General features: G+C 37.5%; 1 protein-coding gene across 5 annotated transcripts in view; it reads left to right on the forward strand.

Moving 5' to 3' along the window:
- The window catches only part of MYO16 (myosin XVI), a 359,417-nt gene that overhangs the window by 79,776 nt on the left and 256,987 nt on the right, over window positions 1-22,654 (forward strand). For all 5 annotated transcript variants that reach the window (XM_064708929.1, XM_064708944.1, XM_064708935.1 and 2 more), the window contains exon 2: window positions 14,150-14,413. In XM_064708929.1, coding sequence (XP_064564999.1) covers window positions 14,188-14,413 — 226 coding nt within the window. In that variant the 5' untranslated portion in view covers window positions 14,150-14,187. The remainder of the gene's footprint in view (window positions 1-14,149; window positions 14,414-22,654) is intronic.

Below are 22,654 nucleotides of genomic sequence, written 5' to 3' on the forward strand. Positions count from 1 at the left end.
TAAAAATCTGTCAGTAAAGAGAAGAATCAGCACTTTCTGTGGAAAATTTTACTGAGGACTTATAAGAAATTTTTTATGATTTTGGTATTTAGAGAGCTTTTTTCTCCTAGTTATTCTGCAAACAGCAAAGAAAGCTATTCACCCTAAAAATCAGATGAAAGAAGATTATAAAGGTCAAAGTACCATATTTTCTCACCATATTGGCACAGCATGTGTGAAGCTTCAGACTCTGATATTACATTTTTTGAGAAGATTACTTCAGGAATAGAGCAGAAAAACACACCACACCAACAACACAACACTCCCAACCTCTTTATTTCCATATATGAAATTATGGCAATATAGCCACTTTTGAATCCTGATGTAGCTTCTTTCTCCAAATAATCACATTTATTTATTTTTCTTGTTTAATATAAATTAATATACTGCATCATGCTGATTTTTGCACAATTTCTAAGTTATAAAACCAAACAGAAAATATTTTTAGATAATTCAATTAATACCTCAGTCAAAACTTCAACAGTATAAACATGATTATTTTAAAGCAGGTGAAATCTGAGATGGAACTAATTCTAATTTGTTCTTAAATGAAAATAATTAAATCAGCAAAAGCTTAGTTTGATTTGGAGCAAATAGAGAGTCCTAATGCAAGTTTTTTAATATATTATAGAAGAACACCACCAATTAAAGAAAAATGCTGTTTGTTTATTACAAGAGGTACTTTCCATTTGTTTGCTTTTGAGCAAATGCCTTCAGTGAAAACAACAGCAATATATGACCTAGTAAGAGAAATCTGCAAGTTTTGGCTGCTGCACATCCCTTCAGCCCACAGCTGGGTCTGTGTGGTGTCCTTGCAGAAACACAAATGCAAATAGCACGGCCAGAACTGGTTTTCATGCCAGTGCCATTCTTGTACATTGAAAGACAACAGTCTCTGACAGCTTCCCCCCATCTATAAGGTGATTCAGAGAGCCCTACGTCCACTTTAAATCTCTTTTTGATATAAAGATGGGACCTGGCAAGGAATGTGGACAGGACGGCACCACACACAGTGGAAGAGCGCTTGGTCATTTATTACTATGCTTTTTATGCAGCTAGAATATGGACATTCATGTTGGAAGTGTACTTTGCTCTCTTTTGTTTCATAGCAGATTTTAAAACAAAACAATCTTATTCTGAGAAAAAAAGAAAGAGATAAAACCTGATATCTTTTCTTGTCAATGCTACTGTGAATGTCTCTCATGCAATGTCATTTTGGAGGAGATGGAAGCAATATTCAGAGCACACAGACAGGCAGGAGATCTGGGCCATACCACCTCAGGCTAGTGGACTCCTGCTGTGGTCCCATTCAGTGCAAATCCTGTTAGGAAGTGCAACACATAAAATATATATGGGACCCTGTAAAGGCATCTATGGAAAATAGAGCAATGTATTAAGGTCATATTTGGAGCATTAATTGATAGCTTTCAAATGTGATCTCTTTCCCATAAAAGGAATCAAAGCTTTCTCCTGTGAAAATTTTGTAAATGTTGACATCTAGACTGAGAAAAGAGGGAAGCAGGCATGTAGAAATTTCCTCTTTTTTTCTGTCTTTGTGAGAAGAATGGTAATTTTGTTTGTAGGTAGCTTATTGCAGAAAGCTCTAAAAATGTTAGAACAATATACTCCTTGCTCAACAATCATTTTATGTGAGAGACATTTTATATTCAGATTGCACATGAACTGAACAACTTGTTTTTCAGTTGCTTTACTTTCAACACAATTATTTGATTCTGCTAGCTGCAGTACTAATGTTAGTTGCAGAAGTGGCGTGTGTAAATCATATGGACATAGTTGTGAAAAGGAAAACTTTTAAGGCAAACTAAATTACTTAATTCCTCTCAATCAGCAATGAATATATAGCTTTATTTTGTCTTGGAGTGACATTTATCTTTCTTGTGAGCAGTAATGTCAGAGTTGCAATAATAATTTCTGTTTAATTTTTTCTTCCGTTTCTTCAACATCTCTAAAACCTGTTTCTGTTCATTCAGTTATTTCTTCAGTAAAGGTGTCTGAAAATATGTGTAGACTAGGAGTCCGTCCTTTGATACTGCTTTTTATTCAGTTGGTCAAGTGAGATCAAGCTGTTCAATTTCTTCTTCCTCCTCTTCTTCCTCTTCCTCCTCTTCTTCCTCTTCCTCCTCTTCTTCTTTTTCGAGTTGTCAACCATATTTCCCCATTTTAATTTAACCCAGAAAGGACATTGCTGCATGTGTTAACAATCAAATGTTATAATGCTTATCTTCACTTCTGTTTCCATGCAGCTGTCCTATATATGGCCACAAATGTAATTCTTGATGGCAAATGTGGAAGGTGACCTTAGAGACTGTTGCAAGCGCTGGTGTCAGGAAAGTCACTAAATTTGCTTTAATTTTCACTTGCCCATGAAGATCCACCTCTCACTAGCAATCATCCTTGCTCTTCTTGCCTTAGCCAGCCTTACCTAGGACCTACCCAATAATTACCCTGCCAGTGCAAGGCAGAGAAGCCTTTCAGATGCCACTGGTATGCTGGTATGGCTTTTCATGCTAGAAAATCTCATGGCCTGGGTCTTCATTTTACTGAGAGGTTCTCTTTACGGAGCTTTACAGGGTCATTTGTGGGTTCCAGAGCTGAGTGCAGGAGCTGACCTGAGTGTCAGAAACACAGAGCTGCTGTGCCTGTGCAGTTGCTTTTGTGTGGCTGTCCACTCAGAACACCAAACAAGGAATTTTGTGATCATACCAGTTATTCTCATCCACATATATTATTTTTGTCTTGGTACTCTGCCTAAATTTGCACTATGTTAAATTCATTTTATTGCTCCATCTTCTCGTCATTTTTATGGTACATAACCTTTCTTTTTCCCTTTCACTCTTTAAATTTCTGTTAACTTTTCTCTCCTTCTCTCCTCCTAAGTCACTGCTTAGCTAAGCTATGCATATTTAATTCTTTTCATCTTTCTTCATAAATCAGTCCCTCGGGCCTCAGAACTATTTGTGGTAGTTTCTTTTGAACTGCTCCAATTTGACTGTCTAGAATTGAATGCAGTATTCCAGATAAGTTGCCTTTCTGCAGAATGGAGGAGGGCCAGTTTCCAGTCCTCTAGCTGTTTGAAAACTGAGATGGCAGCCCCTTGATGTGCACAGAACAGTGACCAAAGGCCTACATATTAGCTCTGCTGCAGAATTTTTGTTAGCTCCACTGTGTGGTAAACTACTTTTCCATCTGCTTTTACTTTACAGTAATCTCTTTAAATTATTAGATTGCTTGTAGAACCATGGTTCACTTGGCATAGGATTTCCTTTCCTGTGTGCTAGCCAGTCCTTATGGCTGGGTCTGTGAACCACTGCTTCCTTTTTGACTTTTAACTGCCTCTGATGTATGATACTCAATATCCCCTTTGTTTTGATTCACATCATGCTAAACTAGCTTTTATATATGCAGGTTTTTGCAAATTTTGATTTATGTGTTTTTCTCCTATGGTTTCTGTAATTCTTGTATGCTCGATGACTCTTGAGCCCTGGCATATTTGCTGACTAAAATAGTGATATCTGAGAATGTCTATGATAAAAGAATGGCCCCAGGTTTTGAAATAATCTGATTTTTTTTCTTTATTCAAGTAGTTGGTTGTTGCTGCTGTTGTTCAACTTTTTCAGTACCCTTGAGGTATAGTGGCTGTAATTCTGGCTTCCTCTCACTGTGCACTAATGTGTTAATTCACTTTCCCAAATTTCAGATTTACAAGTATTAACAACAGTCTTAGTGTTTTTCACTGTCTACATTTATATTATACTGTGATGTCAGGAAGAATTATCCTGTGCATCTCTTCCCAGGTGCACGTGCTTCCTTCTCTATCCTATACCTGAAAGTGTGGGCTAGAGATCCATGCATTATTACATCTCCATTTAATGTACTGTAAGGAAATAACTATTATTGCCAAAACTTAATTGTCACTTCATGTCTTGTATGGCAGTCAAATAAAGACAGCTAGGTCTGTGGAAGGACTAGAAGGACTTATATTTTCTGGAGGACTTCTCATCTATTCTTTCTTATCTTTCTTTATTGTCATTTGGCAAAACCAGTTTTTCTTTGTTCTCATTCTGCCTTCTGATTTAGAGCTTCTGGAGTTTTACCTGCTCTTGGTGTGATTTACAGCAATCTGGATTCTTCAAGTATGACCAACTATTCTGATGCTATTTCCTCCCAGGCTTTGCAAGTGACAAGCATTAATTGATATATTATTCTAACAAGTATACATTGCTTGCTTCTGAAAATGCCAAATAAAAAGTGACATAAATTCATAGATCCAAAAGTTGTAAGAGTTAGTGCAAACAGCCAATTTATTTTCTCTTCTGAGTTGTCTATATATAGATATATATAAAAAGTAAAAATGTATTAGTGCATTCAGTGTTAATCAGATGACTTTTGTTTTCTGATTGCTTTAAACTCTCTCTTCAGATCCTGACATAGGGACTTGGACTATTTCTGAAAAAAAAAAAAAATCTGCTTTACCATTAAGCTTTGGGAAACACATAAGCATATTTTGCTTTGATCTTTCTAAGGAACAAATTCTTTGTGATTATGTTACTTGTGTGTATGCATCTTGTTGGTTTTCTCCCCGTGATAATTTCCAAATCCATTACCCAGTTGCAGGAAAATATTTCAAAACCAGGTTAATCATGACATGATTTATTCAAACAAGTGAGTACTACATTGCCTAGTAGTGTTGTACAACTATTTCATTATGGTTGGAAATTATAGTGTGGCTTTTCTACCATATGGGTGTCAGGTTTAGCTTACAAGCCATTATCTCTTGTCACACAAGGTACCAAGTAATGTCAAGTCTTGCAAGGAAATTTAAGCATGCTACAAATAAGTTTCTTCTTGTGCTGGTTTCAGGTGGGGTAGTTAATTTCCTTCACAGTGTTCTAGTACAGGGCTTTGTTTTGGATTGGTGCTGATAATATGGAGATGTTTTTGTTATTGCTAAGGAGGGCTAACAGAGCCAAGGGCTTTTCTGCTTTTCGTATAGCCACGGTGGGGAGGAAGTTGTTGGTGCATGGGAGGTTGGGAGGAGGCACATCCAGGACAGGCAGCCTCAATTGACCAAAGGGATATTCCAGACCACAGGACCTCATGCTCATAATAGAAAGTAGGGAGGAAGAAGGAGGAAGGGAGTGCATTTGGAGTGATGATGCTTGTCTTCCCAAGTAACCATTGTGCATGATGGGATCCTGCTCTCCTGGAGATTCTGAACACCTGCCAAACCATGGGAAGCAGTGAATTAATTCCTTTTTGCTTTGCTTCTGTGTGCAGCTTTAGCTTTCCCTGTTAAACTGTATTTCAACCCATGAGTTCTCTTTTCCTGTTCTCTAACCCTTCCTATTCTCTCCCCAGTCCTGCTGGTGGGGCAGTGACTGAGCTGCCGTGTGGGGTTTTGTGGCTGGAGTCAAACCACAGTGCTTGGGAGAAAAGCAATGCCCTGCACACTTTGCACCACTTACCTTGCTGTAAGCAAAAGATAATGTGTTGGTGGGACAAGTTTCAGAAGGTGTCTACACTTCATAAACAATGGAAGGCACTGGAGTGCTGATGCTCTACAGCATTGTTATTTGGCTCACTGAATCATTTTTGGAGTGTCTCTACTAGTTCTCTCTATGGCAAAGGCTATGGATGATGTCTAGAGACTCCTCCCAAAAGACAGGGCAGATGAAACACACCCAGATTGTGTGTTTTATCTCCTGTGCAATCTTGCATCTATTTCAAAATCTTTTTTCCTCAAATACTGTTCCCTGCCTACATATACCCTCCTACTACTTACTAGAGCATATATAAACACCTTTGGGTTTGTGTTGTAAAATACCTGTCTCCTATGTTGCAGTGCAGTCTTCATTTTAGACACTGTGAAATTTAGAAGCCACAAAAATAGATAATTATATCTTAGAGCACAAGACCTCAGCAAAATCAAAGGAGAACTAGAGCAATATGCTGTACTGTCTAGATGTATTTCATTTTTTCTTTGTGAACCTTCACTAGTGAACATGAGCTGATGTACAACATTTAACTGACAAGCTTTTTTTTTTCCTACTCTTTTTTTTTTTTTTTTTTTTGGTCAGGGAATATCCTAGGTTTTGTGACTGATTGCTTAAAAAACTTACTTAAATTCCAAAAGAGCATTGTTTTGACATATTGTCTGAATACTCATTATTTAAAAAGGTTACAATAAAGCCCTGAATTCACCTTGAACACAGACTTTCATCTCCAAAAAGCCCACCTGAGGTATTCTATGAGATGAATGGGTGAATGTGTTTTACTCAGACTGTGCAGTCTTTCTGGTTGGAAACTCCTGTGCACCAGAGCAGACAATGCTCTTAGTTTGTTTCACAAAAGGTTCTGATGTTTGCCGAAGAAATTACTTGGTTTTGCTGGAAATTGCTTTGATTTGTGGGAATCCAGATTGCACCTTTGCCTCATCCTCCAAGGGAGTGCAGAAGGACAATGGCAGTATAGAGAAGAAGGAGATAGCAGCTTTATCAAAATAAACAGTATGAGCCTGACCAGATCATGTATGTTCATTTTGCTTGCATTCCTGTAGTTTCTGGATGTGATCTACAGATGAGGACTACTGCTCTGGGGCAGACAGACTTTCTTTCAGACCATTCATACTTGTGAATTCCCTGTGCATCAAAACAAGACAAAAGAAAATGATTTTTTTGTTTTTCTAAAGAATGAGAAGAACCCCATACATATGTATTTGAAACCTGTACTTTATTTATTACACTGAAGGCTAATGTACAGGCAAGCAGTTTGGCTGCATTTTTGAATAAGCTGGCAAACAGTTAATGAATTTTACCTAGAACATAAAATCTCCATATGTCACAGATTGCTACATGGCATAAATCACAAATGACAGTGCAGAGCCCTCTGTTATATTTAATTAGGTATTATTCAGACTCTCTTATATCACTACAATGGCAAGATCCCAAACTGGTGGTTTCTTTGATTTAAATACAATAAATTTTTAGAAAATGCCAGTGTAACTTCACTGAATTGCTGATAGATAGATAATAGAGTCTATTAGGAAGCTTGTAGAGTTGATGAATAACATCTGATAAGTAACTTTTCCTTGGTATCAAGCTGGAAATAGATTGCAGTTCCTACTTACCAGTCTAGTCACATCGAAAGGCTCTTGAAGAGCAGCATACAGGAGTGGCTGCTTGAATGTGCTCAGGATTGCTCTTCAGCAAAGACAGAATTGGGTGTTAAGCAGAAATTGAGGAAGCTTTGTATATCGTGTCATTTAAGAGCCCTAACTTTCTAATTACATCAAAAAGAAGCTCTGTGGAGCCAAGAATAGGAGAAGCACATCAACTCCTTTACTGCAATGTAATTTATTCTCAGAGGACTTAGCATTAATTGAATTCTTTACATTCTTTACAAGGTAAATAGTTATACTGCTCCCTCATGATTATCTGCTTTTGGGGTGGGAAGGAAAACAAAAAAAAGAAAAAGGATGAAGTCCATTGCTACAGTGAGCAGATCTGTACTGACCTGATGGAAGTGTTTCAGCTGTGGAAGTCAGGCTGAGTGTTTGCAAGCACACGCTTCACTCACAGCTTAATAAATGTAATGGAGAGGCTGTTCAAATGGTAAGTAATTTTCCCTGTGGTGAACAAAGGATTTTGAAATCCAAGTATTTTGATGCTGACCTTAGTGTTTCAATCTGAGATGGATTTAATCTAAGCCAGCCTTTCCTGTGGCTGTTCTTAGCCACATTTCTTTTAGAAACTGTAAGATCAGTAGAAAATACATAATAACTTTTGATTTCTGAAGAGAGCACCTGTAAAATGCATTGATCTATGGTTCAGACACAATGACTTCAGTTATGCCATAGTATTTATATCACTGATTTCATATGAAATTCATCTCAGCTTCATAAAAACTCATAAATTGTTATTTCTAATTCAACATAATAAATCTAAATAATATGCTTTGTTGGTAGAAGAAAAAAAGCCTTCTGTACAATAGTATCATTATGTGTAACAGCGAAGTGCATTACTGAAAGGGCCAGTGCCTAAATTTCTGGTCTGACTTCTGTAGCAAACATGGAGTGCACATTAATGTAACTTTTTGAACTGGATGAAGCTGCACCGATTTACACCATCGTGTGATTTACACCATCCGTGTATCTGAATGTGTGAGTGCCAAAGCACTTGCTGCTGCTTGCATGCCTTTCCCACATATCTTTGTTAATAGTGTGGATATGGTTAGACAGCCAGCTTTACAAGTGTTGTACAATGGTACTGTCTTTATGAAAAAATGCTTTTTTAAATTTGTTGAATGAAGGCTAATCTATTTAAATATTTATTGACGTTGTTGAAATTTTGATATATTTTATCTTTCTGCAATACAGGACAATTTCGGTTATCTAAATTAGAATGTAGATGTTTAATTGCAGTTGTGAAAATGGGCTGATATCATATCTTTAGCAAGATAGGGGCTAAATGTCAGAGGACCCAAACTAAACATAGTATATGTTTTGGGGGGCTTTTTACTCTTTTTCCTTTAGTGAGATTAACCTGCTTAAAGACTATTGTTTTGGCTGCAGTATACATTCTCAGAATCTCAGATCACCATTTTTCCAGTTCCTTTAAACCCTCTATATTTCGTTTCAATGCTATAAAGACTGTAGTCTTTCAAATACCCAGAACTTTAATTATTCATTGTTCAAAAGATCATAAAAATCAGCATGTTTGCATAAATAAAGATAAGCATGTCTCTTATTATTTCAAAATTTGTAATTTTAAGCATTATGCACCCTCAGTCCATTTCACCTTATTTGAGAGGCATTAAGCAATGTCAGCAGTTTGATTGTGCACTTGTATTTAATGAAAAGTCACATGCAATGTCAAAATACATCTGAACAGAGAGGTGAGCCTTTGTGTACATGCATGTAGGCATTCAATTTTACTTTCTGGAAATGCTTCCTGACCTGTGACATAATCATAAACCCCCAGGGACATAATCACCCCCACATAATGGGAATTACCGTCTGAGGTGCATTTTTTAGGATGACTAGTCTCCTAATTTAAATGCCAGACCAAGTGACTAAGGTTGATAGACAAAAAGCCATAAGAAGCAATATAAGTGAAACCTGTATCAGTATGGTTTCTGGAAAGAGATATGGCAAAAAATGTCCCTGTATACTGTAAAGTTACTTGAGCTCAAATCACTTTCAGAAGATGGAATAATATTTCTGTAAAAGTACCCATTCTTCCTCTCTGTTTACATCCCATCACCCTTCCTTTGCTCTTCATTTTGTTCAGGAACTGATGCTTGTAATGTCACAAAACATTCCTTCTCTCATCTTCACAGTGAGAACCAGTGACAATTCAAAGCAAACCGTTCCTCTTTACTCAGAAATCTCTTGTTTGTACAGGCAGGATCAAAACTGTAATTTGTCTTGTGATGCAGATGTCATACTCTCCAATTGTGAGTAAATTGCTACAATTTTATGAAACTGTTGTTTTAAAGTAGTGATTCTTCTCTTTCTTGTGGTTCATCATGGTCCCAGTCAATGAAGCAACTCTTTGCTAGCAAGCATCATTGAAACTTTTTTTTTGTTGGTTACAGTGGTAATGATTTCCTTTGTCCTGTACTAATTAGTAATCAATGTAACATGGTAAAAGTTTCTCTGGTTTTGATATTTCAGTGTTTTATAGAGGTTTCTATATTGTGTGCTTATACAGAAGATGCAGACCTTAAAACTATATGCATACTGACAATCATGTTTAATATAGTAATTTTTGTCCAGAACATCCCATTAAATAAATAATAACCCAGTAAACCTTGCCAGCTTTTTCATGGGTGACACTGCCAAGGTATTTTCCAGTGCAGTCTGCCATGACCATTACAGTGGCCTGATTGAATCCCTGCACATTAGTGTAATTTGTCATGCACTGAGCCAAGAACTGCATGAAATAATCTTCAAATCTGATATATTATGTAATGAGATACAAACTCTTAAGCAAATATATTCAGAAGGCAACCTTTTTCCCTACCCACAAATCTTTACCATACTGCCTCCTGACTAGCACACTCAAAACCAGCTCTGTTTGGGGTCGTGTTTTCCATCTATCTTCTGCTGTTGAATGGGGGTCATACAGTGTTCTTGTACCAAATCAGTATGGCAGTTTGTGCCAGTCCTCCCATGTATGGGGAAGGAAAGGATGGACAGACTTGCTGCACGTTACCTTTTTAGGAGGCTCTAACAGCTTTTTTTGTGGTTGAGTTGTCGTTCTCTAAACAGTAACTGTTTACATCCACCTAATAAAGTTGTGGATTTTAGCAGCTGTTTTTTCCTGCAAGGTTTCTTTACAGCTGAAGCTGTTGTTGGTGTTGGCAGTGCTCACTTAGGACAGAGTAGTTGGCACACTCAAAAGGAGAGCTTAATCCTGGGGATTGGCTTGATAGAAACTTTGGGCAGTTCAAGAGGGGAAGTGATATTTTCATGCCTGAGGCAGACTAACCCTGTACCTCAGTACAGCCTGGGAACTGACTGACTTGAGCTGCAGTCCTGCTGAAGAATGTGCAGGTGTTACAATGGAAGCCAGCTGTATGTGCTGATGATAAATCAGGCAAACCACACAGGGGCTATGTTCAGAGGAGTTTGGCCAGCAGACAGAGGGAACTTACTGTCTGCTGCTACTTGGGACTACTGAAGCTGCACCTGCAAATACGTGGTGTTGGTCCCACCAGTCTAAGATGGACACTGAGGCAATAGAATGAGAGCGATGGGAGGCAACCAGGACTGCTAGCAGAAATGGAAAAGCTGAAATCTTCTCAATAGTGACAATAGTAACAAGGGGATAATGGCCACCAAAAGAACTCAAGGCATTTTTAATAGAAGCCAGTGAAGCAACTTAAACAGTTTACCCAGACAATTTGTAGAATCTATTAACAGAGGTTATCAAGACTGGTAGACCAGACAGAGTTATCTGATCCAGTGTTAGTGAATTACCCCATATTTAATTACCCCATATTTCATGTGTATTAAGCCATCCACAGAATTTTCTCCAGAAGCATGTCTATAATTATCCTGTGTTTGAGGAGAGCTCTCTTGAGGTGTGGAGGAAGCTCTGCCTCTTGTGCCATCATCTGTTCCACTGCTGAGTGGGACCACAGAGCAGAGCTCTGCCTGGTTCTAAAACTGGATGCTGGACTCAGTGGTGCATTCCTTAGAGATGAGCACCTGAAAGATTGATTCAAGGAGTTTGCCTTGTCTGCATTTATACTGTTTCCTAATCTAGGCTTAATCTAATGAGGTTGCTGACCTGCAGCTGTTACATCCACAGTCAGATACTGATCTCATATGGGATGTATCAGGTTCCAGATGTGCTGAGAAAAGAAATTTCATCTTCAATTCATTACTTTTTAGCTGAGACAAGTGACCAAATGGATCAAGAGTCCTTTCCTCAATTGGCCTGAGCTGCTTTGACTCTGGCCACACACTGGGAACTGCTATGTGAGGCCAGTTGTGGTAGTCAAGCTGTTCCTCATAGGGCAAGTAGACTAAGACTCATACTACTTGCTGGCATTGTAGTCACATTTAGAAGTGTTAGGGTATAAACTTAAGGTGTTACAAGACAAAAGGCCTGTGTAGGCTAAAGGCTTTTTATATACATTTTTGTATACATATTTATATATATTTTATATACAGCAGAACAATTCTGATAGCAAAGATTTGAAGTTTGCTTATTCTGCAGTCCTGTCATGAGAAAAAGATACAGTTGTAAACTACCTCAGGCTGAGGAGAATGGTCTGATTGTAGCTCTTCTATGGGATTGAATGCTCTGGACACTGGGATTGAACCCAGGAATAAAGTTACATCTTCTGCAGCTTTACAGAGTTACCCATTCATTTCGTTGTGTCTTCCAATAAGGGAATAAAAGAAATGCAACATGTAATTTTTGCTATGGAATGAAACATATAATTTAAGGTCAAGTGGAAAATTTTGTTTTATACAGCAGGAGTTATTGGCTTTGACATGCAAGAAGAAAGGGTGTGTGTTTTGCCTTAATGCAAGCCAATATGTGTTTCCAGTTTTTAGTTTGACAACTCATTTTCTTCTAACTAGAAGGGTATGTTAAGAAAGGAACAAAAATTATAGGGAGAGAGTAGCCTATGTTAAAAATAATTGACTGAAATTGACCTGTAGTATTGTGTTCTGTGTCTGCTTCTGTCATGGTGCTTCCTAACAAGACACTCTCTGGGCACTTTTTGGATTAATCTATGTTCCTCAGTTTTGAGAAGTCTGGTTTGAGACCACGGTTGCAATTTGTGGTTGTAAATTTATAAATTTATAAAATATATAATATTTTATATAATATATAATATTTGTATTACCTGTAATTGATGAAATAACATAACAAACAATTTAGCAAATAAATATAATGTTATAAATAGAATTTATAAAATTATTGGCATGCAGACCTCAGATTGCAATTTTATATTTTATTATGGAATTGTGATACTTTATAGTTTATAGAATACTATGCCTTTAAAGCAGACCAAAACATGAACACAAAAACCAAAAAAAGAATACAAAATTCTTGAACGGGGCACCAAAATCAGTGAGTAATTTAAAAAGAAAATCACTTCCTTGATAGAGAATGCAGATAAGGATAATCTGTTGTCTCTTTTTAAAATGAAAATAAATAAATATTTGTGATGCTTTTATGTGCTGTGATGACGTGAGCTTTACAAAATCCTGTCAGGAGATTGTTAATTGTGGCTTCAGAGCAGGGTTTGAGTGGAAGTAAATAGATTAAACACATGTCAAACCACAAGGAGGAGAAAACAAAGTGGTCATTTAGTCAGCAGTACTCAGGCATACCCTCAGTGAGGGAGGAATCCTTTGATGATGTGACTATACAAAACAGGTAGAAAAAACCTGTTTCTTATGTTGCAGAGTAAGGCTAATTTGGTATTTCTTAACTACCCAAGGTGAATTGAGTCTGCATTTCCTTCAAGAGGTCTTGCTTCAAACTGTGGAGAGAAAACCTGCCCCATGGGGGCTGCCATCAGCCCTTAGAAATTACAAATTTGAGCCCCTAGCCCCCATATGAAGGAAATTCATAAAGTAGAACATGAGAATCAGAAGTGATGGGGTGATCTGTAGCCAGGGTGCAAGATGCTGGGCACGTTGTTGATGGATGTGGATTCACATTCAAGGAGTTGTGCAATAAAATTATGTGACAATCCATTAGCCTCCTTTTGTAACATAACAGTGAAAGTAAGTAGCAGAACTCAATCCTCCTCTTCTGCCTTCACTCCCAGTGGAAAAGAAAAAATAAAACAGTGAGGAAACAGAGCTATTGCAATGTCAGCAAAAATACCATATTTAATGGCAAAGCCAAAAAAGGAATCTGACCTAAAGGAAGTGCTGTGAATGTTAGGAATAACTGATTCAAAGACACATTTGTGATTGTTTCCACATGAAGATTTAGTATCTGATGCTTTCATTAGAAGGATCAAATTTGATGTCTCTATATAATCAAAAAAATTAAAAAATTAGAAAGAAGTTATACACATGGTTAGAATCTGAAGTGACTGATGTTTTTAAGAGATAGTTACCCGAGTGCCCATTGCATGCTATTGAACTCATTAAAATTATGATACGATGTTTTTTCTTCTCACTGAATACAGAAATTTGCCAACCTAAAGCATGATGAAAATGAATAAAAAAGAGACACAGGCATCAAACTAGAATTAATCTTCTTAGTAGTTTCTTGTTTGTAAACAAATGCTAGCCACTTGAATTGTACTGAAATATTTAGGTATTTTGCCCACCTCACAACTGAACTTTCAGTCTTCTTTCTATTCACATTTGTTCACATGGCCTGAGCCGGATTTTAAAAAAATGCATCAGTGATTTAATGGAATGAGTTATGTGTTATTTTCAAAAAGTAAATGATGATGACATAGACTCTCTGTGGTCAGCCTCAGTTAAGTAGGAGGAGCTTACATGATGGGCTTGCACACGGTTAGAATAACAGGATAATTGGTGGAGGTTTTGTGGCACATTTGAAAGCAAGATCTAAAGTTGCTTGTGTTTAATTCCTTCCAGGCTGTTTCCAGCTATGTAATGTTTTTCGGACCCATGAGATGGAAATTGAGCAGTGCTTGCTGGAGTCCCTCCCCCTGGGCCAGCGGCAGCGGCTGGTCAAGCGCATGCGCTGTGACCAAATCAAGGCGTACTACGAGCGGGAAAAAGCTTTCCAGAAACGGGAGGGCCACGGGAAGAAGCTGAAGCATGGAAAGAATCAACGAGTTTGCTTTAGTCTTGCTGATATGATACAGGATGCAATCATACGCCACGATGATAAAGAAGGTACGTATTAACATTATACGATATTTTCTTTTGTAGAGTAAAAGTTTCAGAGGAAAAGCTTTCTTGTTCTGCTCATCTGTCTTTAAGTAAAATACAAAATACTGATCATAAAGTGATTGTCTTGGTAGAATATGCAGGCATATATTGCATACAACATGTAACTTCTTAATGAAATGAATAATGTGTGGAGAGTAAACCTTCAGAAACCTAATGAATTCATTTTGAGATTAATATAAACTAATATATTTCAAAACAAGTAAGGACTATGAATCTATGATTATGCCTGGCCTCTTACATACCTACATGAGCCATAGAATTTAACACAAGTTACTTTGAAAATTAGGCTCTCATTTTTAGCCAAAATTTGGAGGAAGGGATGCTACTGTTGGTGACATTGACGTGTCTAGAGCAAGGAAATGGTGTTGATCCATAGTCATACTAGATAGAAGGTCATCTTTCTGCTTGTGAAATTATGTTTACGTCCTTTTGAATTATATAACCACACTTTAGTGCTCTGTTTTTAGTTTCTTGGCGTTGTGTGAATCCCAGCTGATAGTAACCCGAGGAATTTGTAATTTACTCCTCAGAAGTGAGCCAAACCTTGCAGTAAGAGTCTCCCAACTTTTAGAAGTCCCCAGAAATTCCCATACTGTTGTGTGGTCAGGAGGGATGTAAGAAAAGAACTGATGCCATGTGTTGGCAACTCCTTTGCAGAGTTTAAGTCAGTTCTTTATAATCACATTAGTGTAAAAAGGGGAGACTCTGAGACAGACACACATCATGCAATGAACTTGGCAAGACTCTCTTTACTTTTTATCAGTTTGATTAGCTATGCCTTTTTTACTTACTCCTGAATCTTCATTTTATTGTCCATTTGCTCCATCATTGCTTATCACTCAGGTGTAGTCCTATACATTTAAGTCTTTAGAAGAAATTAATCAAAAAGCCCTACTTTTAAAGTGAATGCACAGGGCATCATTTATAACTATATAATACATAAAATTCAAAACCTTTCATTCCTCTCTCCTGCTTCTTCCTAGCAGGAATTATAAACAAAGATTTTCCTCCACGTTCCCATAGCTCCAGCTTTCTTTAAAAACCAAGCAGAACACTAGACATGACTCTTAACATTCTGTTAAATTTCATTCCTTGAGGCTATTCTTGACATTCCCACTGAAGAAATGTAGGTTGCTTATTGCAGTGGTGGAAGGGCATCAACAGTGTTTTGTGTTACCTATACTTGGCCTTGAGCTGCGCCTGAATGAGAACATAAAGTTCAGCAGCTGCTGAGACTGAATAACCTTAGCAGAAAGGGAAGATATCTCAGGCAGAGGGAAGTAAAGTGGAGGAAAGCCAGGAATGTTGTCCTGCACTTGAAACAGATAAAACAGGTCCCAGAAGCAAGGAGATCGAACAGCCCACAGATAATATAGTCTTGAATTTGTTGCCTGTGGTTCTTTCCCAGGACTATGAAAATGTGTAGTTGTTGTCATTAGGCAGCTTGGGGACCTGCTGTTTGTGCCTGTCTGTTGTGTTTTTAGCCAAATGTTCCCAGAGCCTGTTTGCTTTTGGGGTGAAAAATGTTATATTAAGAATTATTATCATCAAAAAAACCCCAAACCAGAACAACAATAACAACGAAGTTTATACTCACAGACACGAAAGATGTTTTCCTGCTATTGTGGTTGAGTGAAACATTCAACCATGACTCTTCAGTGAATATACCTACATTAGAATCTCTATTCAAGTTATACATATTCTTTTGTAATAATACCTCATCCATTTACTGTCTTCGGTGGTGTTTTATGGAGCGTGTAATGTAGATTCCTTTTAGGCAAAGCTGTACTGGAAGATGTGGTCTGGAAGTACAGCTAGTGCCCCAAAACAGCAATGAGCTTTGAATTTGTAAGGCTCAGCTAGACAGTGCCTGGAATAATCCCATGGAAGTAATGGGATATAGCTGGGGAAGTTGGGCTTTTACTACAACCTTTTTCTCTTCTCTATTTAATCACATTTTGCAATGTACTCAGCAATCAACAGCATTGGGTAGGTGTAAAAGACTGCTAAGAAAGGTGTTTTGCACTTCTGTGAATGAAATGCAAAACCAATGTCATTTAGAAAGAGGAAAGAGGGCACAGCAAGGGGATACAAGTAGTTGTCCAAGTGAAGTCCAGGGGTTCAGTTTTTCTGAAGTATCATAAATTATATAGACTGGACAGCACATTATGAAGTGATGAGTTGTAGTTCTGGTTTGGTACATCAGATAAATTGGATACCATTAATATATATAGAAAGATGAATTTCTGATGTGGCTGGTGGAGAGACATTTCACAATTGAGTCTGGTCAGAATTTCACTTTTACAAATTCATTGTCTTTGTTATTTATGAAAAATCTTCTCCAAAATTACTATACCAGCTGCTACTGAGCACAAAAACCATTTCTGTTACTGCATGCTAACAAGAGTGACCATTAGTTTGCTCTAAAATTAATTTTAGAATTGACTTTGAGAAATTTTTACTAGTGACCTGCTTTGTATCAAATTTATCAATTAAATATATGCCCATTTGCTTTTTCAATAAGTTAAAAGTTTGTGAAATTATGTGTCTTTGCTCTTTTTTATTATTTTTTATTATTATTAGTAACTGTTTTTTAGTATTTTATCTTACTTGGGGAGATTGAAGGTGAATCCTCATTCTCTGTCTCCTTGCAACACTTTTCTCTCTTTTAAAGCAATATTTTTTTACTGCTGTTGATGGACCACATCCACCCACACTCCTAGCAGTTAGCATTTTGGGAGATTCTACAACTATTATTCTCAGTGTTGAGATGTATAGAAGCAGAAGCTGATGAATAAGTGAGTGCACTGTTTTTTGACACTGATTTTATACATCTTTACTGCTGGCAAGGGAATACCTCTTGTTAATTTCTCTTTAAAAACTATATACTTTTCTTCTGTGAGATATTAAATCCGTACTGAAAATGGACAGCAGGCAATTTGTCTTCCTGGCATCAGTCATATAAGTGTGCTGCAAAATGGGAGAGGTAACCAAGGAGGCTTCTGCAGCCCATTCCTTCCCATGGCAAACTAGGCTTGCTCGCATCTACGTGTGGCATCACCATGTGGACTCAGATCTTTTCTAGTACACACACAAACCACACATAGGGTATTTGCTGAGCCTGCTCATCAGCTCAGACCCATCTACAAACGATTAGGAAATGAACCCAGCCCTCAGGAAATAAACTGAGCAAGTCTCAGTTTGAGTTTCTGCTTCAAATTCAAGGTAGGCAAATGGGTCCTTAGCATTTGGGCCTCTTGAGGATAAGGGGTGTGCTTCCTTCCTGAGGCAAAGGTGCAGTTATTAGCACTGATAGCACTGAGAAAGAGTGGCTGCTTTGAAAGATGTGCTTTTTGGAACGTGAGCTGATAGATAATCTTGCTACAATGAAAACAGTAGCTGAAAGTGGACGTGACAGTCCTGTACCTGAAATCTAACAGGGGAAACCAAAGGACTGGCTTTAGTTTCTATCACCTTTTGATATATTCTGTAACCCACCTTCTCAGTCATTCTGCAGAATTACTCAAAATCTAGGACTGTCAGACAATCTTTGTGTGCAGTAAGTATCTTTTGTTGTAAAACCTCTCAGTTGTGGTGCAGGCATGATGTGTACCATGAAGTCTGCCGGGCTGGCAGGTGGTGCTGGGTCAGGGTACAAAGTGCAGAGAGCCATCAAATTCAGCCTGGAGACAAAAGAGGTACTCCTGTGAAAATCAGCATTACAAAAGGGAAATGCAGATTCCCAAAACCTATTTAAAGCCCATTTCATCCTTCTGATGAGCAATATGCTGATTATGTGACAGCATTGTGATTCTGAATAGCAGCAATACCAGGGTGAGTGTGTGTTAGCATAATGCTGAGTCTCTAGTAATGATTCTTTGTCCTTTTGTAGTGACTCCCTGTTTTAGTCAGTCCTTCTCAATTCTCCCAGAGCTTCTCCCTAACCCTACAGCGTTGCAGGTGTGATTTATTCTTTAGAGATAGAACGCTGGGATATGGTGCCTGTGACAGCCTTACTCTCCCTTCTCTCACCAGGGTATGTCAGAGAAAGGTGATTTAAAAAGAAATGATACCAGTATCCCACTTTCCTGCAGTGTTCACTGCCAAGGCAGGTCTCCCGAGGCTGGGTCCTAGCCCCAGCTGATTGACTGCCCAGCTGTTTCATAGTGTAGGAAAGAAAACAGAAGTCCTATCTCATTTCCTCTGATGCCAGTATCTCTAGCTGTGTGAAAGATGTAATATTTTTGTGAGATTGGTAGTATCATGATATTTGAAAGGGCTGGAATAATCAATATATTGGAAGGGTTTAGTGCCATTAGTTGTTTCAGTGAGCACTGTATAATGTACCATGTTATGATAAATTTCAGTTATATTAATTAAAAGGGTGTGTAAGTGAGCATAAAAGGGGGTACAGGTGGGGCTGGTGCTGAGCTGTAATTTACATCTGAAGAACTTTGGGCTATAAAGAGGGCTCTGGGGAGGGGAAACAATCTATTCAGAAGAAGAGTGTATTTTTAATTTAAGGTGGCAGATGAGTTGCTGATTAACTTTCGTTAGGAGAATGTGTCAGAGATGTTATAATAATCCTTCTTCTTCATGGAAAAAAGACAAATAATGTGAAACAGAAAACAGAGGCTGAAACTGAGCAGAAATAAACCAATTTTATATTATTTCCCTGCATTCTTTTCAAATCTTCTAACCAACTTCTTATTTTTGCATTCTGCTACATTAGGCTTAGTTATGCTTTAATGTCCTTTTTCCAGTAGAAACAGCTTGGTTGTTTCTACTGGTTACATACAAGATGTTCTGTAAAACACTGGATTGCACTGATTGTGTCTGGCAAACATCTCGGAGCAAACTTACTGATCCTCAACAACCAGTTTTAACGTTGCCAGCAGTCTTTTTGAGAAGCTGGAAGAAGCAGGATGTGGGCAGTAGTGACAGGCTGGTGAGAGCATTTGGTATATTTCCATTTCCATTGTGTGAAACCTGTTGTCAGGCAACAGTGTGTAACATAAACTCTTCTTGGCGAACACCTTTATAACTAAGAAGAATGGGAACATATTCAGGTAGCCTGTCTGCTGTTGGAATTCTGACTTTCAGGCTACCTTTTCAGATGTTTGATGTCAAACTGATTTCAGACAGCTTTTCTGATTTTTATGTGTATTGCATGTTAAGGGATGAATGGTGAGAAAGCAAGGCTCCAAACATGGCAATGCCTGGGTTTTAAAATTCACCAAACCCTTGGATAAAGATTGCATTTTTGTGTGCCAGGAGTTCAGAGGAATCTTTACTACTAGAAGAGACTGAAAGATAGAAATATGTGTTTACTAAAAACAGAGAATTTTAGTAATACAACAGTTTTACAGAAATACAAAGTCATAAAACACAATATTATGCTTAATGTTTAGGAAAGAGGTGAAAAAAAAAGTTGTAACATTAAGTCTCTCGTGTTAGGTCCTCATCATAAAGGCAGAGTTTCCTTAAATTAGGCAAAAATAACTTCATCTTGAGTTTAAAATAAAGGTGATTCTGGAAAAGAGAAGAATCTCTGTGTGAAAGTGCAAATTAATCTTCTGTGCCATCACAGATTACCATAATCCACTCTTATTTGCTTCCACCTTTAAAAATCTTCCTGCCTTGTTTCTTATGATTAATATTTAATATCATCTTCTTTCATTCCATTCTTCTCCCAAAGGTACTTTAATTAGCATTTCTTTTGTATATTGGATGTTGTAGCTACAGCCTTCTGAAGAGGCAGGGCTAAAATCTTAATGAAGGATAATAAATTATAATAAATGAGGAAAATTAAATGCATGGGATATTTATATGATATATATAATATATTACATATATAATGTAAATATATATTAAATATATATGTATAAGTGTGTGTATATATATGTACACACACACACTTTTTATACATGTATTATACCAAAGGCATAAAGGTGAGACATATAAACACAGTTGGCAAATCAGTTATTCCAGCTGTGAGAAGGATAAAATGACAAACAACTGTAGCATGTTTAACATGCACAGGTAACCTTCATGACAAAAGAAAGCTCCCAGATTTAAAAAAAATAAAATTAAGCCTTGGGTCAAAACCCGAATTAATAGGAAATTAATTAGGTCTTGCATAGTCGTGAAGAGGGAACCTCTCCAAAAAATCAATTTAATCTAATTTCAGTTTGAGGAAATTAAAACTCTGAATGATCAAGAGCATCCATAACAGAACTAAAATGTATTGCATACTCTGTATTACTTTATTTTAGCATGCTCAGTCCTTTTTAAAATTTAAATCAAGGATTTCTTAGATTTTATAGTGCTTTGTTTCAGATTGCTCTAGCATTATTTAATATATTTTAATTTCAGATTACTATTTACTCTCACTCTAAACTTAATTAAAGCCTATTTTTTATCTTTCCAGGAAAGCAAATGGATTTCATTTTGCATGTAATAATAGAGAGACTTCCTCACACAGAGCTATTTTGTATTTTACAATGTTTCCCTTGAATCACAGTAGGAAAATGTACATTAGACAGTAATCTAAAACTATTTACAAATGTTGATTTGCTGGGAACAATTGTAGAAGAAATCACAACACACATGTACGATAATTTATACAATTTAATATTTATTGTCCCATCCCTAAGAGACATGAGCACTAGACACTGAATAGTGGAGTCAAGAGCCTAGTCAGAGCATATGAAATTAATGAAGTACACAGAAATGTTGTGAATTGGGGCTTTTGGAAAGAAGGAAAAGTATGTACTGTAAATGAATGCTTTCTCAAGGCAAATTCATGCATTCTGGAGTGGGAGCCATGTCTGTAACTGGATGACACTAATGCAGCTGACTGTCCAACAAGCTGCTGCTGATTGATCTGTACAGGAAAATGAAGCATCAATCAACCATCTCAATCCACCCACTGATGAAGGAGCTTTTCCAAAGGCCCAGAAGGTAGAGCCGTTTCAAACCAGGGCAAGGCTTCCACCCTATAGATTCAGCATGGTTGCTAAGTTTCTTTGGCTCCATGTGTGATGAATTCAGCAACACAGGGCATCTTTTTGTTGTGGTGCAGGGAAACATAATGCCTTTAGTTATTGGGTAACAGATGTTTAGTAATTAAAGCAGGCCATTTCAAAAGCAATCATAAAATCACAGGGAGATGAAATTTGAATACATCTGAATTCCTATAGGATTCCATGTGTGCTTTTTGTCCATGTGTTTACATTTTTAGTAATTTGGTGAAGCTGAGAACTGAATATTAAATGTCTTGCTGTTGATAAAAATATGTACAATTGCTAATATACAACACTTTTTAATTGGAAAAGGTAAGACTCACCAAAGAAAAAAAAAGACACATCAAAAAGTGAAGAATAAACTTGAGGGCGTAGATTTAATCTATGGTTTTGTTCTCCATGTGGACTGTCTAATCATAGGACTGCTTCTGCTCCATGACTACTTTTCTCTTAGCCATGAAATTTTCCTGGCTTTTTTCAGCTGCAGTTTTTGTCTCTGCACATGCCCAGAATTACCTTGGTTTGAACAGCTATCCTCTGCCTGTACCAAGTGGGGAAATAAAGAAAAATTGTTCATTTTGGGTCACCCTCAGTAGGGAAATTTACACCAAGTGTAACTTGTCTGTCTTTTGATCAAATGGATTTGTGATGCCATCCTTCTCTCCATAAAAACTGAGCTTGGAGCTGTGAGCCACCCATTTTTGCTTGCCCACAGGTTTTACCTCTGGGTTGCTTTGAGAGCCATTTTTGTCTGTGCATTTCTCTGTCCCACTGCCTGTTCTGTGCCCACTGTCCACACACCTCAAGTATATTGAGCAGTGTCCATCCTGGCATGGCTTTCTCCTGGGGAAGGACCTGGGAGGAAAATTGGATCTGGCTGGTCTTGGTTACATTACAGCAAGCTGTAGAAAGTTGAATTAATAGTAAACTGTTGTACAAAAATCTCAATGCTATCATTATGGCTGCTACTAACTGTGTTTTGAAAACAGGAGTATATTCTGGGCTATTTGCAGTCCTGTTTCACATGCTTAAGCTCTGAATAAATAAAAAATGAGATATGTGTTTGAACTTTGTGGTTCCCTTCTGATGGTTTTGGATGCCTATAAATTCACTCTGAAGGATTTGTTGAAAAGCATGCTTTTTTCTTACTGATATAAAG

The sequence above is a fragment of the Zonotrichia leucophrys genome, chromosome 1 (assembly GCF_028769735.1).
Source record: "Zonotrichia leucophrys gambelii isolate GWCS_2022_RI chromosome 1, RI_Zleu_2.0, whole genome shotgun sequence".
Classification (NCBI taxonomy): Eukaryota; Metazoa; Chordata; class Aves; order Passeriformes; family Passerellidae; genus Zonotrichia; species Zonotrichia leucophrys.